This window comes from Meleagris gallopavo, unplaced genomic scaffold (genome assembly GCF_905368555.1).
Source record: "Meleagris gallopavo unplaced genomic scaffold, MGAL_WU_HG_1.1 scaffold_3, whole genome shotgun sequence".
NCBI lineage: Eukaryota > Metazoa > Chordata > Aves > Galliformes > Phasianidae > Meleagris > Meleagris gallopavo.
Window position 1 is genome coordinate 222,970 of NW_028147017.1, and position 17,234 is coordinate 240,203.

A 17,234-nucleotide genomic window follows, 5' to 3' on the forward strand; every position below is an offset into this window, starting at 1 on the left:
TCCCACAGAGCCCCATGGACCCCATAGAGACCCCATAGAGCCCCATAGAGCCCCATAGAGACCCCATAGACCCATAGATCCCAACAGACCCCATAGAGACCCCACAGAGCCCCACAGAGCCCCACAGACCCCATAGAGACCCCATAGAGACCCCATAGAGACCCATAGATCCCAACAGACCCCATACAGACCCCACAGAGCCCCCATAGAGACCCATAGATCCCAACAGACCCCATAGAGACCCCACAGAGCCCCACAGAGCACCCATAGAACCCATAGGACCCCATAGAGACCCATAGATCCCCAGACCCATACCGACCCCACAGAGCCAGCCCGACGCCCCTTTTTAGCAAAGCCACGCCCCCTCCAAATTTGGGAGGGGACCCTTTCCCAGCTGTGACCCCGGGGTGCCCCCCCATGCATCAACCCCCCCGGTGACCCTCGTTGACTTTGACCTCTGACCCCTCAAATGGGGCCGTGGACGCCATGGAGCCGCTGCTCGGTGACCTGCGGGGAGGGGACGGAACTGAGGGGCGGAGCCAAAGAGCGATGGGGGCGGAGCCAAGAGGGAGTGGGAGCTGAGGGCGTGTCACATGACCTGCTGCCCCGGTACGGGGTCACGGGGTCACGGGGTCACGTGGGGAGGGGTCATGTGGGGTTATGGGGGTCTACAGGGTTCTATGGGGTTTCTATGGGGTTTCTATGGGGTTTCTATGGGATCTTATGGGGCCTATGGGATCTATGGGGGTCCCTATGGGGTTTCTCTGGGGTCTATGGGGTCTATGGGGTTTCTCTGGGGTCTATGGGGTCTATGGGGTTTCTATGGGGTCTATGGGGTCTATGGGGTTTCTATGGGGTTTCTATGGGGTCTATGGGGTCTATGGGGTTCTATGGGGTCTATGGGGTTTCTATGGGGTTTCTATGGGGTCTATGGGGTCTATGGGTTTTCTATGGGGTCTATGGGATTTCTATGGGGTCTATGGGGCCAGTAGGGTTTCTATGGGTCTTTATGGGTTCTATGGGGTTCTTTGGGGCTCTCCGGGGTTCTATGGGGCTCTACGGCCTTTTTGGCGTTCTTTCCGCTGGACCAGGTCTACGGGGTCGTTGGCTTTCTATGCCTCGGGCGGGTCAATGGGGTTCCGTGGAGCTATGGTGCGCTGCTGGTGTGCTGAGGGGTCGAATGGGGGGCGGGAGCCTAAGGAGCGATGGGGGGGCTCTATGGGGTCTGAGGCGTTTCATGACTGTGCCGGTACGGGGTTCTAGGGGTCAGTGGGGTCAGTGGGAGGTCATGTGGGGTGTATGGGGGTCTATGGGTTCTATGGGGTCTATGGGTTTCTATGGGGTTTTATGGGTTCTATGGGGTCTATGGGATCTATGGGGTCCTATGGGGTTTCCTGGGGTTTTATGGGGTCTATGGGTTTCTTGGGGTCTTATGGGGTCTAAGGGGTTTTATGGGGTCTATGGGTCTCAATGGGTTCTATGGGATTCTATGGGGTTCTATGGGGTCTATGGGGTTCTATGGGGTCTATGGGGTTCTATGGGGTTCTGTGGTGTTCTATGGGGTCTATGGGTTTTCTATGGGGTTCTATGGGTTTCTAATGGGGTCCTATGGGCTCATAGGGTTTCTATGGGTCTTTATGGGTTCTGTGGGGTCTTTGGGCTCTACGGGGTTCTATGGGGTCTCTATGGGGTGCTATGGGCGTTCTGTGGTTTCCCCCCACAGAATCGGGCTCCTGGTCCTCCTGGGGTCCGTGGGGCAGCTGCTTGGTGACGTGTGGGGTCTGGATCCAATGGCGTCTATGGGAGTGCTATAATCCCCCCCCTCATGGCGGGGGGCTCTGGGGTGGGGTTCCGAGGTTTTAGGAGCGTCACTGCAGTGGGGGCAGCCCTATATGTCCTGGTATGGGGGGGTGGGGGGGAGAGGTGGGATAGGTTGGGGTAGGGGGGGGGAGGGAGGGGAGAGGGAGTAGGGCTAGGGAGGGGGGATGAGGAGGGAGAGGTTGGGAGGGTCTGTGGGGGGGGGGAGAGGATAGAGAGGGGAGGGGGGTGGGGGGGGAGGGGGAGTGGGGATGAGGGGAGGGGGAATAGTGGGGGGGGAGGGTGGGGGGGGGGGATGGAGGAGGACGGTGGGGAGGAGTCTGGTATGGGGGGGGGGGAGGGTGGGGAGGGAGGGGGTGGGGGAGGGAGGGGGGGGGGAGGAGGGAGGGGGTGGGGATGAGGAGGGGAGAGGGTTGAGGGAGAGGGTCTGTGGGGGGATGGGATGAGGGGAGAGGTGGGAGGGGGAGGAGGGGAGGGAGGGGGGGGGGGAGGAGGGGGGAGGGAGAGGGTGGGGAAGGGTCTGTGGGGGGGAGGGAGGGGGAGGGGAGGGAGGGGAGAGGGTGGAGGGGGGGGGGGATGGCGAGGGAGAGGGTTGGGGAGGGTCTGTGGGGGGAGGGAGGGGAGAGGGGAGGGGGAGGAGGGGGGATGAGAGGGAGAGGGTTGGGGAGGGTCTGGGGGGTGGGGGAGGGGAGGAAGAGGGGGGGGGGGGGGGGGAGGGGGGGAGGGAGTGGGGGAGGGTGAGGGGGGGGAGGGGGGATGCGAGGGAGAGGGTTGGGGAAGGGTCTGTGGGGGGAGGGAGGGAGAGGGAGAGGGGTGATGGGGGGCGGAGGAGGGAGGGGTGGGGGGTAGGGAGGGGAGAGGGTGAGGGGGGGGAGAGGGAGAGGGGGGGGGAGGGGGGGGGAGGGGGGGGTGAGTGTGGGGGAGAGGGGGGGGGGGGGAGGGAGGGGGGGAGGGGGGGGGGAGGAGGGAAGGGGGAGGGGAGGAGAGGGGGGGGGGAGGGGGATGGGAGGGGTGGGGAGGGTTGGGGGGGGAGGGAGGGAGGGGGAGGAGGGGGGAGGGGAGGTTGGGAGGTCTGTGGGGGGGGAGGGAGGGAGGGGGAGAGGGGGGAGGGAGAGGGAGGGGAGAGGGGAGGGGAGAGGGGGGATGGCGAGGGAGGGGTGGAAGGGTCTTGGGGGGGGGGGGGAGAGGGGGAGGGGAGGGAGGGAGAGGGTGGGGGGGAGGGGGTGGGGGAGAGGGTTGGGGAAGGGTCTGGGGGGGGAGGGAGGGGGGGGGGGAAGGAGGGGGTGGAGAGAGGGAGGTGGGGAGGGTTGGGAAGGGTGTGGAGGGAGGGGGAAGGGGGGATGCGAGGGAGAAGGTTGGGAAGGGTCTGTGGGGAGGAGGAGGGGAGAGGGGTGGGGGAGAGGGGGACGATGAGGGAGAGGGTTGGGGAAGGTCTGTGGGGAGGAGGGAACGGGAGGGGAGGGGAGGGGGGGGAGGGGGAGGGGATGGCGAGGAGAGGTTGGCGAAGGGTTGTGGGGGGAGGGAGGGAGAGGGGAGGGGCGGGGAGGATGGGGGACGGCGAGGGAGAGGTTGGGGAAGGGTCTGTGGGGGGGAGGGTGGGAGAGGGGGAGAGGAAGGGAGGGGAGAGGGTGGGGGAGGAGGGGGACGATGGGGAGGGTTGGGGAAGGGTCTGAGGGGAGGAGGAGGAGGGAGGGTTGGGGAGGGTTGTGAGAAGAGGGAGAGGAGAGGGTCTATGTGGGGGCAGGAAGGAGGAGGGGTGGGGGAGAGGGGGAGAGGTTTGAGGGGGGGAGGGAGGAGGGGGTGAGGAGAGGGTTGGGAAAGAGTCTGTGGGGAGGAGGGGGGCGGGGAGGGTCTGTGGGGGGGGAGGGGAGGGGTAGGGAGGAGGAAGGAGGGAGAGGGGAGGTTGGGAAGGGTTGTGGGAGGAGGGGGGCGGGAGAGGGTCTGTGGGGGGGGGGGGGGAGAGGGGTGAGGGGAGGAGGAAGGGGGAGAGGGAGGGTTGGGGAAGGGTCTGTGGGGAGGAGGGGGGCGGGGAGAGGGGTCTGTGGGGGGGAGGGAGGGGAGAGGGGTGAGGGGAGGAGGAAGGAGGGAGAGGGATAGGGTTGGGGAAGGGTCTGTGGGGAGGAGGGGGGCGGGGAGAGGGTCTGTGGGGGGGAGGGAGGGGAGAGGGGTGAGGGGAAGAGGAAGGAGGGAGAGGGAGAGGGTTGGGGAAGGGTCTTGTGGGAGGAGGGGGGTGGGGAGAGGGTCTGTGGGGGGGAGGAGAAGAGAGGGGTGAGGGGAGGAGGAAGGAGGGAGAGGGAGAGGGTTGGGGAAGGGTCTGTGGGGAGGAGGGGGGCGGGGAGAGGGTCCGTGGTGGGGGGGAGAGGATGGGGAGAGGGTCTGCAGTGGGAGGAGGGTGGGGAGAGGGTGGGAGGACGTTGGGGGGAGGGGCTGCGGTGGGGGAGGGAGCAGCGGGGAGAGGGTTGGAGTTGGGAGGACATCGGGGAGGGGGGGGAGGGGGTTTCAAGTGGGGGAGGAGCAACGGGGAGAGGGTCTGCAATGGGGGGGGAGGGGGGAGGACGGCGGGGGGAGGGGCTGCGGTGGGAGGAGAGGCTGGGGAGAGGGTCGGGATTGGAGGAGAGGAAGGAGGAAATGAGGGAGGGGGCGTGGCCTGATTCTGACCCCTCCCCTTTTTCGTGGCAGTGGGCGGGGCCTGGGTTCGTGGAGCCAATGGGGCCCGTGCGGGGCCACGTGTCGGGGGGCGGGGTCGAGTTCAACCCGCAGCCGGAACCGGAAGTGCGATAACCCCCCCTTCTTTGGATCCACCGGGGAAACCGTGTGTGGGGGAGGGGATGGAAAGGGGGGAGTGCCCCGGGCTGCCGCCTTGTCCGGTGAGAGCCAATGGGAAGCGAGGGGTGGGGCTAAAAGGGGAGGGGCTTACGTGGGTGTGGTCTAAAGGGGGAGGGGCTTATAGAGGGTGGAGTCAAATGAGGGCGGAACCATTGGAGCGGGGGGGGAATTAAAGTGACCGGAAGGCGTTTCCGGGGGGGAAAGGATTTGAGATCGGAACGAAAGCGGAAGTGGTGGCCGGAACAACCGGAAGCGGGCGTTGCGCGGAGGTGGGGTTGTTGGGAGAAGGGGGGGGGGGTGGGGCGGGTCGGAAGAGGTAAACCGGAAGTAGAACCTTTGCAGGTGAGAAAAACCGGAAGTAGACTCCACGCGGGGGGCGGGGCAGACCCCAACCGGAAGTACACGGCAAGGCGGGGGGGGGGGAAGCGCTGTGTGGGGGGGGGGGGGGCGGCAGGCCAACCGGAAGTGACCTCTCGACGTCGAGATCTTCAACCGGAAGTGGCCTTGAGAGGGCGGGGGAATCGGACCGGAAGTGGGGTTTTTTTTTGGCTGATTTTTATTACTTTTCTTTAATTTTTTTTTTAATTTATTTTTTATTCGCCCCCCGGCCCCCCTCCCCTTTCCTCCTCCCCCCCTCCCTCCCCCCCGAATCCATGCAGTGGACGGCGCTTGGGGGCGCTGGTCGGAGGTCTCCCCCTGCTCGGTGAGCTGCGGGATCGGCGCCGTGAAGCTGCGGCGTTCCTGCGATGCTCCGCCCCCCCAACATGGCGGCCGCGGTTGTCATGGCAACGCCACGCGGACGACGGTGTGCGGCCCGAAGGGGGCGTGTCCAGGTGAGGGGTGGGGAGGGGAGGCGGGGGATTTGATTGGTGGAGCCGGGGGCTTGGAGGCGGGGCACTGATTGGTGGGGATGAGGGAGGGGGCGGGGTTTAAAGCAGGCGCTGCTTTGCGGGATTCCATTGGTGGAGCCGGGTGGGAGGGGCGGGGGATTAGAAGAAACACGACTCTGATTGGTAGGGATGTGCGAGGAGGCGTGGCTTAGAAGGGACGGGGTTCTGATTGGTTTTGGAATTACGAGACGGGGCTTTAAGTAGGCGGGGCTTGGATTGTGGTTTGAAGGGGGCGGGGCTTGGAGGAGGCGGGGCTTGGATTGAGACCCCAAGTGTGGGTCTAGGAGGGGTCACGTGACTCTCAGCCCCATAAGCGTGGGTCTGGATTGGGGTCACGTGACCTCAGCCCCATAAGCGTGGGTCTGGATCGGTGTCACATGACTCCAGCACCGTAATTGTGTGGGTCTGAATTGGGGTCACGTGACCCTCAGCCCATAAGCGTGGGTCTGGATTGGGGTCACGTGACCCTCAGCCCCATAAGCATGGGTCTGGATTGGGGTCACGTGACCCTCAGCCCCATAAGCATGGGTCTGGATTGGGGTCACGTGATCTCAGCCCATAAGCGTGGATCTGGATTGGGGTCACGTGATCCTCAGCCCCATTAAGCGTGGGTCTGGATTGGGGTCACGTGATCCTCAGCCCCATAAGCGTGGGTCTGGATTGGGGTCACATGACTCCAGCACCATAAGTGTGGGGCGGGATTGGGATCACATGACCCTCAGCCCCATAAGCATGGGTCTGGATTGGGGTCACGTGATCCTCAGCCCCATAAGCGTGGGTCTGGATTGGGGTCACGTGACCCTCAGCCCATAAGCGTGGGTCTGGATCGGGGTCACATGACTCCAGCACCATAATTGTGTGGGTCTGGATTGGGGTCACGTGACCCTCAGCCCCATAAGCATGGGTCTGGATTGGGGTCACGTGACCCTCAGCCCCATAAGCATGGGTCTGGATTGGGGTCACGTGACCCCAGCCCCATAAGCGTGGGTCTGGATTGGGGTCACATGACTCCAGCACCATAATTGTGTGGGTCTGGATTGGGGTCACGTGATCCTCAGCCCCATAAGCGTGGGTCTGGATTGGGGTCACATGACCTCAGCCCCATAAGCGTGGGTCTGGATTGGGGTCACATGACTCCAGCACCATAATTGTGTGGGTCTGGATTGGGGTCACGTGACCCTCAGCCCCATAAGCGTGGATCTGGATTGGGGTCACGTGACCCTCAGCCCCATAAGCGTGGGTCTGGATTGGGGTCACGTGACCTCAGCCCCATAAGCGTGGGTCTGGATTGGGGTCACGTGACCCTCAGCCCATAAGCGTGGGTCTGGATTGGGGTCATGTGACCCCAGCCCCATAAGCGTGGGTCTGGATCGGGGTCACATGACTCCAGCACCATAATTGTGTGGGTCTGGATTGGGGTCACGTGACCCTCAGCCCCATAAGCGTGGGTCTGGATAGGGGTCACATGACCCTCAGCCCCATAAGTGTGGGTCCCACATCCCCCCCCAGCTGTGTCCCATTGGGGTCCCTGGAGCTCCTGGACCCCCTGCGAAAGGAAGCAGTGGGGCGACCTGAGATGTAAGGAAGCTGTGGGGCAGCAGAAAAGGACCAGGGAATGTGTGGGGCGGGAGAGTGGAGGCGGCCCCTGCCCCATAAGTGTGGGGCACGGAACCATCCAGCTGCGGGCCTGCTACAACATCAAGCACTGCCTGCGTGAGTGCCCCACAAGTGCCCTGCGAGTGACCCATGGCTGCCCCATAAGTGCCCCATAAGAGCCCTATAGATGCCCTATAGACGCCCCATAGCAGCCCCATAAGTGCCCATAGCAGCCCCATAAATGCCCCATAATGGCCCATAAGTGCCCCATAAGTGCCCTATAGATGCCCTATAGACGCCCCATAGCAGCCCCATAAGTGCCCCATAGCTGCCCCATAAGTGCCCCACAGATGCCCCATAATGGCCCCATAGCTGCCCCATAAGTGCCCTACAGATGGCCCATAGTTGCCCCATAAGTGCCCCATAGAACCCCCCAAGCCCCATAGAAATCCTCCACAGCCCCATAGGCACCCCAGAGAAACCCCATAGAACCCCACAACCCCATAGAACCCATAGAACCCCATAGAATCCCATAGAAACCCTATAGAACCCCATAGAACCCATAGAATCCCATAGAAACCCCATAAAACCCCATAGAACCCCATAGAATCCCATAGAAACCCTATAGAAACCCATAGAACCCCATAGAAACCCCATACAACCCCATAACCCCACAGACACGCCATGGAACCCATAAACACCCCATAGAACCCCATAGAAACCCCATACAAACCCACAACCCCATAGAACACCCCCACAACCCCATAGAAACCCCATAGAACCACATAGAAACCCCATACAAACCCACAAACTCACAGACACCCTATAGAATCCCATAGAAACCCCATAGATACCATAGAACCCCATAGAACCCCATAGAAACCCAATAAAAGCCCACAACCCCATAGAACCCGAAGAACCCCCTAGGATCCCATAGAACCCCATAAAACCCCACAACCCCATAGAACCCCATGGAACCCTATAAGACCCCATAGAACCCCATAGAACCCCATAGAACCCCATAAAACCCCACAAAACCCCACAACCCCATAGAACCCCATAGAACCCATAGAACGCTGTAAGACCCATAGAACCCCATAGAACCCCATAAAACCCCATAAAACCCCACAACCCCATAGAACCCCATAGAACCCATAGAACCCTGTAAGACCCCATAGAACCCCATAGAACCCCATAAAACCCCATAGAAACTCCATAAAACCCCACAACCCCATAAAACCCCATAGAACCCCATGGAACCCTATAAGACCCCATAAAATCCCATAAAACCCCATAAAACCCCATAAAACCCCATAGAACCCAATAAAACCCCATAAAACCCCACAACCCCATAGAACCCCGTAGAACCCCATGGAACCCTATAAGACCCCATAGAATCGCTATAAAACCCCATAGAAACTCCATAAAACCCCACAACCCCATAAAACCCCATAGAACCCCATGGAACCCTATAAGACCCCATAAAATCCCATAAAACCCCATAAAACCCCATAGAACCCATAAAACCCCATAAAACCCCATAAAACCCCATAAAACCCCATAGAACCCCATGGAACCCTATAAGACCCCATAGAATCACTATAAAACCCCATAGAACCCCATAAAACCCCACAACCCCATAAAACCCCATAGAACCCCATGGAACCCTATAAGACCCATAAAATCCCATAAAACCCCATAAAACCCCATAGAACCCCACAACCCCATAGAACCCCATAGAACCCATAGAACCCTGTAAGACCCCATAGAACCCCATAGAACCCCATAAAACCCCATAGAAACTCCATAAAACCCCACAACCCCATAAAACCGCGTAGAACCCATGGAACCCTATAAGACCCCATAAAATCCCATAAAACCCCATAAAATCCCATAAAACCCCATAGAACCCCATAGAACCCAATAAAACCCCATAAAACCCCACAACCCCATAGAACCCCATAGAACCCCATGGAACCCTATAAGACCCCATAGAATCGCTATAAAACCCCATAGAAACTCCATAAAACCCCACAACCCCATAAAACCGCATAGAACCCCATGGAACCCTATAAGACCCCATAAAATCCCATAAAACCCCATAGAACCCCATAGAACCCCATAAAACCCCATAAAACCCCACAACCCCATAGAACCCCATAGAACCCCATGGAACCCTATAAGACCCCATAGAATCGCTATAAAAACCCCATAGAACCCCATAAAACCCCATAGAACCCCCCCACCCCATAAAACCTCCGACCCCACAACTTTATGGGGTGACTCCGTTCCCTAAATCCCAGTTTCCGGATCCTGGACTGAATGGAGTCAGTGGGGTCTCTGCCAACCCCCTTGTGGGGCCGACCCCAAAAGGAGCCGCTTCAGGAAGTGCCACCCTATAAATCCTAAATACCCGTAGGTGTGGGGCTGTGGGGTCGGGGGGTCTGTGGGGTTTTATGGGGTTTCTATGGGTTTCTATGGGGTTCTATGGGGTTTCTATGGGGTTCTATGGGGTTCTATTGGGTTTCAATGGGATTCTATGGGGTTGAATGGGGTTCTATGGGGTTCTATGGGATTCTATGGGGTTGAATTGGGTTCTATGAGGTTCTATGGGGTCTTGGGGGTTCTATGGGGTTCTTTAGGGATTCTATGAGGTTCTATGGGGTTCTGTGGGGTTTGATGCGGTTATATGGGGTTTCTATTGACTTTCTATGGGATTCTATGGGATTCTATGGGGTTCTATGGGATTCTATGGGGTTGAATGGGGTTTAATGGGTTCTATGGGGTTTCTATGGGGTTGAATGGGGTTTCTATGGGGTTTTTAGGTTCTATAGGTTTTCTATGGGATTCTATGGGGTTCTATGGGGTTTCTATGGGATTCTATGGGGTTGAATGGGGTTCTATGGGGTTTCAATGGGATGCTATGGGGTTCTATGGGGTTTTAAGGCATTCTATGGGGTTCTATGGGGTTTTCATGGGGCTCTATGGGATGTCTATGGGGTCAGTGGGGTCCCTGCCAACCCCCTTGTGGGGCCTACCCAATAGGAGCCGCTTCAGGAAGTGCCACCCTATAAATCCTAAATACCCGTAGGTGTGGGGCTGTGGGGTCGGGGGGTCTGTGGGGTTCTGTGGGGTTTTATGGGTTTTTTATGGGATCTATGGGGTTCTATGGGGTTTCTATGGGATCCTATGGGGTTCTATGGGGTTTCTATGGGGTTCTATGGGATTCTATGGGGTTGAATGGGGTTCTATGGGGTTTCTATGGGGTTGAATGGGGTCGTGGGGATTCTATGGGGTTGAATGGGGTTCTATGGGAACCCATGGGCTTCTATAGGCTTTCTATGAGGTTGAATGGGGTTCTATAGGGTTTCTATGGGGTTCTACGGGGTTCTGTGGGGTTTTATGGGGTTCCATGGGGTTTCTATGGGGTTTCAATGGGTTTTCTATGGGCTTCTATAGGGTTGAATGGGGTTCTATGGGATTCTATGGGATTCTATGGGATTCTATGGGTTCATAGGGGTTGAATGGGGTTCTATGGGGTTTCTATGGGGTTCTATGGGGTTTCTATGGGGTTCTATGGGATGTCTATGGGGTCAGTGGGGTCTCTGCCAACCCCTTGTGGGGCCGACCCATAAGGAGCCGCTTCAGGAAGTGCCACCCTATAAATCCTAAATACCCGTAGGTGGGGCTTTTTATGGGGTTTCTATGGGATCCTATGGGGTTCTGTGGGGTTGAATGGGGTTCTATGGGGTTCTATTGGGTTTCAATGGGATTCTATGGGGTTCTATGGGGTTCTATGGGGTTCTATTGGGTTTCAATGGGGTTCTATGGGGTTGAATGGGGTTCTATGAGGTTCTATGGGGTCGTGGGGGTTCTATGGGGTTCTTTAGGGTTTCTATGGGGTTCTATGGGTTACTGTGGGGTTTTATGAGGTTCTATGAGGTTTCTATTGACTTTCTATGGGATTCTATGGGATTCTATGGGGTTCTATGGATTCTATGGGGTTGAATGGGGTTGAATGGGGTTCTATGGGGTTTCTGTAGGGTTGAATGGGGTTTCTATGGGGTTATACTGGGTTGAATGGGGTCTTATAGGTTTTCTATGGGATTCTATGGGGTTCTATGGGGTTTCTATGGGATTCTATGGGGTTGAATGGGGTTCTATGGGGTTTCAATGGGATGCTATGGGGTTCTATGGGGTTTTAAGGCATTCTATGGGGTTCTATGGGGTTTCTATGGGGCTCTATGGGATGTCTATGGGGTCAGTGGGGTCCCTGCCAACCCCCTTGTGGGGCCGACCCCAAAAGGAGCCGCTTCAGGAAGTGCCACCCTATAAATCCTAAATACCCGTAGGTGTGGGGCTGTGGGGTCGGGGGGTCTGTGGGGTTCTGTGGCGTTTTATGGGTTTTTTATGGGATCCTATGGGGTTCTATGGGGTTTCTATGGGATCCTATGGGGTTCTATGGGGTTTCTATGGGGTTCTATGGGATTCTATGGGGTTGAATGGGGTTCTATGGGGTTTCTATGGGGTTGAATGGGGTCGTGGGGTTTCTATGGGGTTGAATGGGGTTCTATGGGATTCCATGGGGTTCTATAGGGTTTCTATGGGGTTGAATGGGGTTCTATAGGGTTTCTATGGGGTTCTACGGGGTTCTGTGGGGTTTTATGGGGTTCCATGGGGTTTCTATGGGGTTTCAATGGGTTTTCTATGGGCTTCTATAGGGTTGAATGGGGTTTTATGGGATTCTATGGGATTCTATGGGATTCTATGGGGTTGAAAGGGGTTGAATGGGGTTCTATGGGGTTTCTATGGGGTTCTATGGGGTTTCTATGGGGCTCTATGGGATGTCTATGGGGTCAGTGGGGTCTCTGCCAACCCCCTTGTGGGGCCGACCCCAAAAGGAGCCGCTTCAGGAAGTGCCACCCTATAAATCCTAAATACCCGTAGGTGTGGGGCTGTGGGGTCGGGGGGGTCTGTGGGGTTTTATGGGGTTTCTATGGGGTTCTATGGGGTTCTGTGGGGTTCTATGGGGTTGAATGGGGTTGAATGGGTTTCTATGGGGTTTCTATGGGGTTGAATGGGGTTCTATGGGGTTTTTATGAGGTTCTATGGGGTTCTATGGGGTTCTATTGGGTTTCAATGGGATTCTTTGGGGTTTCTATGGGGTTCTATGGCGTTCTATGGGGTTCTATGGGGTTTCTATGGGGTTGAATGGGGTTCTATAGGGTTTCTATAGGGTTCTATGGGGTTGCTATTGGGTTTCTATGGGATTCTATGGGGTTGAATGGGGTTGAAAGGGGTTGAATGGGGTTTCTATGGGGTTCTATGGGATTCTATGGGGTTGAAAGGGGTTGAATGGGGTTCTATGGGGTTTCTGTGGGGTTGAATGGGGTTCTATGGGGTTCTACTGGGTTGAATGGGGTTGAATGGGGTTCTATAGGTTTTCTATGGGGTTCTATGGGGTTTCTATGGGGTTGCTATTGGGTTTCTATGGGGTTGCTATTGGGTTTCTATGGAATTCTATGGGGTTCTATGGGATTCTATGGGGTTGAATGGGGTTCTATGGGATTCTATGGGGTTCTATGGGATTCTACTGGGTTGAATGGGGTTGAATGGGGTTCTATAGGGTTTCTATGGGGTTCTATGGGGTTCTATGGGGTTTTAGGGGATTCTATGGGGTTCTATGGGGTTGAATGGGGTTCTATGGGATTCTGTGGGGTTCTATGGGATTCTATTGGGTTGAATGGCTTTGAATGGGGTTCTATAGGGTTTCTTTGGGGTTCTATGGGGTTCTGTGGGGTTCTATGGGGTCGTGGGGTTCTATGGGGTTTCCATAGGGCTTCTATGGGGTTCTATGGAATTCTACTGGGTTGAATGGCGTTGAATGGGGTTCTGTGGGGTTCTGTGGAGTTCTATGGGGCTCTATGGGGTTGAATGGGGTTCTATGGGGGTTCTATGGGGTCTATGTGGAATCTATGGGGCCTATGGGGAATCTATGGGATCTATGGGGAATCTATGGGATCTATGGGATCTGTGGGGGGATCTTTGGGGATCTATGGGGATCTCTGTGATCTATGGGGTCTATGGGGGATCTATGGGGTCTATGAGGGATCTATGGGGCCTATGGTGTCTATGGGGTCTATGAGGGATCTATGGGGCCTATGGGGTTTATGGGGGATCTCTGGGGTCTATGGGGTCTATGAGGGATCTATGGGACATATGGGATCTCTGGGGGATCAATGGGGTCTATGGGATCTATGGGGTCTATGGGATCTATGGGGGATCTATGGGGTGTATGGGGTCTATGGGATCTATGGGGATCTATGGGGTCTATGGGGTCTATGGGGTCTATGGGATCAATGGGGTCTATGGGATCTATGGGATCTATGGGGGATCAATGGGGTCTATGAGGGATCTATGGGACATGGGATCTATGGGGATCTATGGGGTCTATGAGGGATCTATGGGATCTCTGGGGGATCTATGGGGTCTATGGGGTCTATGGGATCTATGGATCTATGGGACATATGGGATCTCTGGGGGATCTATGGGATCTATGGGTCTATGAGGGATCTATGGGACATATGGGATCTATGGGGGATCTCTGGGGTCGTTATGGGATCTATGGGATCTATGGGGTCTATGAGGGATCTATGGGATCTATGGGATCTCTGGGGGATCTATGGGGTCTATCGGGTCTATGAGGGATCTATGGGATATATGGGATCTCTGGGGGATCTATGGGGCCTAAGGGGATCTATGGGGTCTATGGGGTCTATGGGATCTATGGATCTATGGGACATATGGGATCTCTGGGGGATCTATGGGATCTATGGGTCTATGAGGGATCTATGGGACATATGGGATCTATGGGGGATCTCTGGGGTCGTTATGGGATCTATGGGATCTATGGGGTCTATGAGGGATCTATGGGATCTATGGGATCTCTGGGGGATCTATGGGGTCTATCGGGTCTATGAGGGATCTATGGGATATATGGGATCTCTGGGGGATCTATGGGGCCTAAGGGGTCTATGAGGGATCTATGGGATCTCTGGGGGATCTATGGGGTCTATGGGATTTATGAGGGATCTATGGGACATATGGGATCTATGGGGGATCTCTGGGGTCTATGGGGTCTATGAGGGATCTATGGGACATATGGGATCTCTGGGGGATCTATGGGGTCTATGGGATCTCTGGGGGATCTCTGGGGGATCTCTGGGTTCTATGGGGTCTATGAGGGATCTATGGGACATATGGGATCTCTGGGGGATCTCTGGGGTCTATGGGGTCTATGAGGGATCTATGGGACATATGGGATCTCTGGGGGATCTCTGGGGTCTATGGGGTCTATGAGGGATCTATGGGACATATGGGATCTCTGGGGGATCTCTGGGGTCTATGGGGTCTATGAGGGATCTATGGGACATATGGGATCTCTGGGGGATCTCTGGGGTCTATGGGGTCTATGAGGGATCTATGGGACATATGGGATCTCTGGGGGATCTATGGGGTCTATGGGGGATCTATGGGATCTATGGGATCTCTGGGGGATCTCTGGGGTCTATGGGGTCTATGAGGGACCTATGGGATCTCTGGGGGATCTATGGGATCTATGGGGTATATGAGGGATCTATGGGACATATGGGATCTCTGGGGGATCTCTGGGGTGTATGGGGTCTATGAGGGATCTATGGGACATATGGGATCTATGGGGGATCTATGGGGTCTATGGGGGATCTATGGGATCTATGGGGTCTATGGGGGATCTATGGGATCTATGGGGGATCTCTGGGGTCTATGGGGTCTATGAGGGATCTATGGGACATATGGGATCTCTGGGGGATCTATGGGGTCTATGGGGTCTCACCCCCCCCAGGCTGACGATGACCCCGGTGGGTTCCACCACCCCCGTGAACATCACTTTTTGGGGGGAGGCGTTGCCCCGCTGCACCCCACTTTTGGGGCAGCTGAGGGTGTTGGAGGAGACCCGGGCCTGTCTGCATCCCTGGAGCTGCCCCACAGATGGGGGTGAGCATTGGGGAGGGGGGGGCGGGGGGGAGGGCTGTGGGGTTTCTATGAGGTCTCTATGGGGCACAGTGGGATCTTTATGGGGCTCTATGGGGTCGTTATGGGGTCTCTGTGAGGTCACTGTGGGTCACTATAGGGTCTCTATGGGGCTCTGTGGGGTCTCTATGGAGTCTCTATGGGGTCTCTATGGGGTATCTATGGGTCACGATGAGTCACTATGGGGTCTCTATGGGGCTCTATGGGGTCTTTATGGGTCTCTATGGGATCTCTATGGGGTCTCTATGGGTCTCTGTGGGTTTCTATGGGGTCTCTGTGGGTCTCTATGGGGCACTATGGGCTCTATGGGGTCTCTATGGGGTCCCTATGGGTCACTGTGGGTCACTATGGGGTCTCTATGGGTCACTATGAGTCACTATAGGGTCTCTATGGGGCTCTGTGGGGTCTTTATGGGGCTCAATGGGTCTCTATGGGGTTCTATGGGGTCTCTATGGGTCCCTATGGGGTTTCTATGGGGTCTCTATGGGGCTCCATGTGGCACTATGGGGTCCCTATGGGGTCTCTGTGGGGTCTCTGTGGGTTTCTATGGGGTCTCTGTGGGTCTCTATGGGTCTCTATGGGTCTCTATGGGGTCTCTATGGGACTCTATGGGGTCTCTATGGGATCCCTATGGGTCTCTGTGGGTCTCTATGGGGTCTCTGTGGGTCTCTATGGGGAACTATGGATCTCTATGGGTCTCTATGGGTCTCTATGGGTCTCTATGGGGTCTCTATGGGTCACTGTGGGTCACTATGGGGTCTCTATGGGTCACTATGAGTCACTATAGGGTCTCTATGGGGCTCTGTGGGGTCTTTATGGGGCTCTATGGGTTTCTATGGGGCACTGTGGATCTCTATGGGTCCCTATGGGGTTTCTATGGGGTCTCTATGGGGCTCGATGGGGCTCTATGGGGTTCTATGGGGTCTCTATGGGTCCCTATGGGGTCCCTATGGGGTCTCTATGGGTCTCTATGGGGTCTCTATGGGTCCCTATGGGGTTTCTATGGGGTCTCTATGGGTCTCTATGGGTCTCTATGGGGCACTGTGGATCTCTATGGGTCCCTATGGGGTTTCTATGGGGTCTCTATGGGGCTCGATGGGGCTCTATGGGGTTCTATGGGGTCTCTATGGGTCACTATGGGGTCCCTATGGGGTCCCTATGGGGTCTCTGTGGGGCTCTATGGGTCTCTATGGGGCACTGTGGATCTCTATGGGTCCCTATGGGGTCCCTATGGGGTCTCTATGGGTCTCTATGGGGTCTCTATGGGGCACTGTGGATCTCTATGGGTCCCTATGGGGTTCTATGGGGTCTCTATGGGTCCCTATGGGGTCTCTATGGGGTCTCTATGGGGCTCTATGAGGTTTCTATGGGGTCTCAATGGGGCTCCATGGGGCACTATGGGGTTTCTATGGGGTCTCTATGGGTCTCTATGAGGTTTCTATGGGGTCTCTATGGGGCTCCATGTGGCACTATGGGGTTTCTATGGGGTCTCTATGGGGCTCTATGAGGTTTCTATGGGGTCTCTATGGGTCTCTATGAGGTTTCTATGGGGCTCGATGGGGCTCTATGGGGTTTCTATGGGGTTTCTATGGGGTCTCTATGGGTCTCTATGGGATCTCTATGGGGTCTCTATGGGGCTCGATGGGGCTCTATGGGGCTTCTATGGGGTTTCTATGGGTCTCTACGTGTTCCTGTGGGTCTCTATGGGTCTCTATGGGATCTCAATGGCTGCCCTTCCCCCCCCCACAGAGGACTGACCGCCGGCGGACCCCAAAATCTGTGGATTTTCCCCCAAAATTTCTCCCCCCCAATAAACCCCAGCAATGCAGCGCTGTCTCTTTAAATCTGGGCGGGGGGGCTACAACCGGACGTGACGTCACAAGCACCTCACCTACGCCCCGCCCACCCCTACTGCAGAACCGAGGGCGGGGCGACGCGTGACGTCACCCGCGAATCCACGCCCCCCTTCGGCCTGTTTGGCTGCAGCGGTTTGTGGGCGGGGCCTGAGTGGAAGTGGGCGGGGCCTGGGGGGAG

At 56.7% G+C, this 17,234-nt stretch overlaps 1 protein-coding gene across 1 annotated transcript; it reads left to right on the forward strand.

Moving 5' to 3' along the window:
• Positions 1–3,158: 3,158 nt before the first annotated feature.
• CFP (complement factor properdin) lies at positions 3,159–17,028 on the forward strand. Its single transcript, XM_085215071.1, is given in 10 exon segments — positions 3,159–3,172; positions 4,498–4,602; positions 4,604–4,685; positions 5,285–5,477; positions 7,044–7,247; positions 9,434–9,545; positions 9,773–9,804; positions 11,758–12,073; positions 15,013–15,164; positions 16,950–17,028. Coding segments are annotated over 10 exon segments (1,218 nt in total). The 3' UTR covers positions 16,958–17,028.
• The last annotated feature ends 206 nt before the right edge of the window (positions 17,029–17,234 follow it).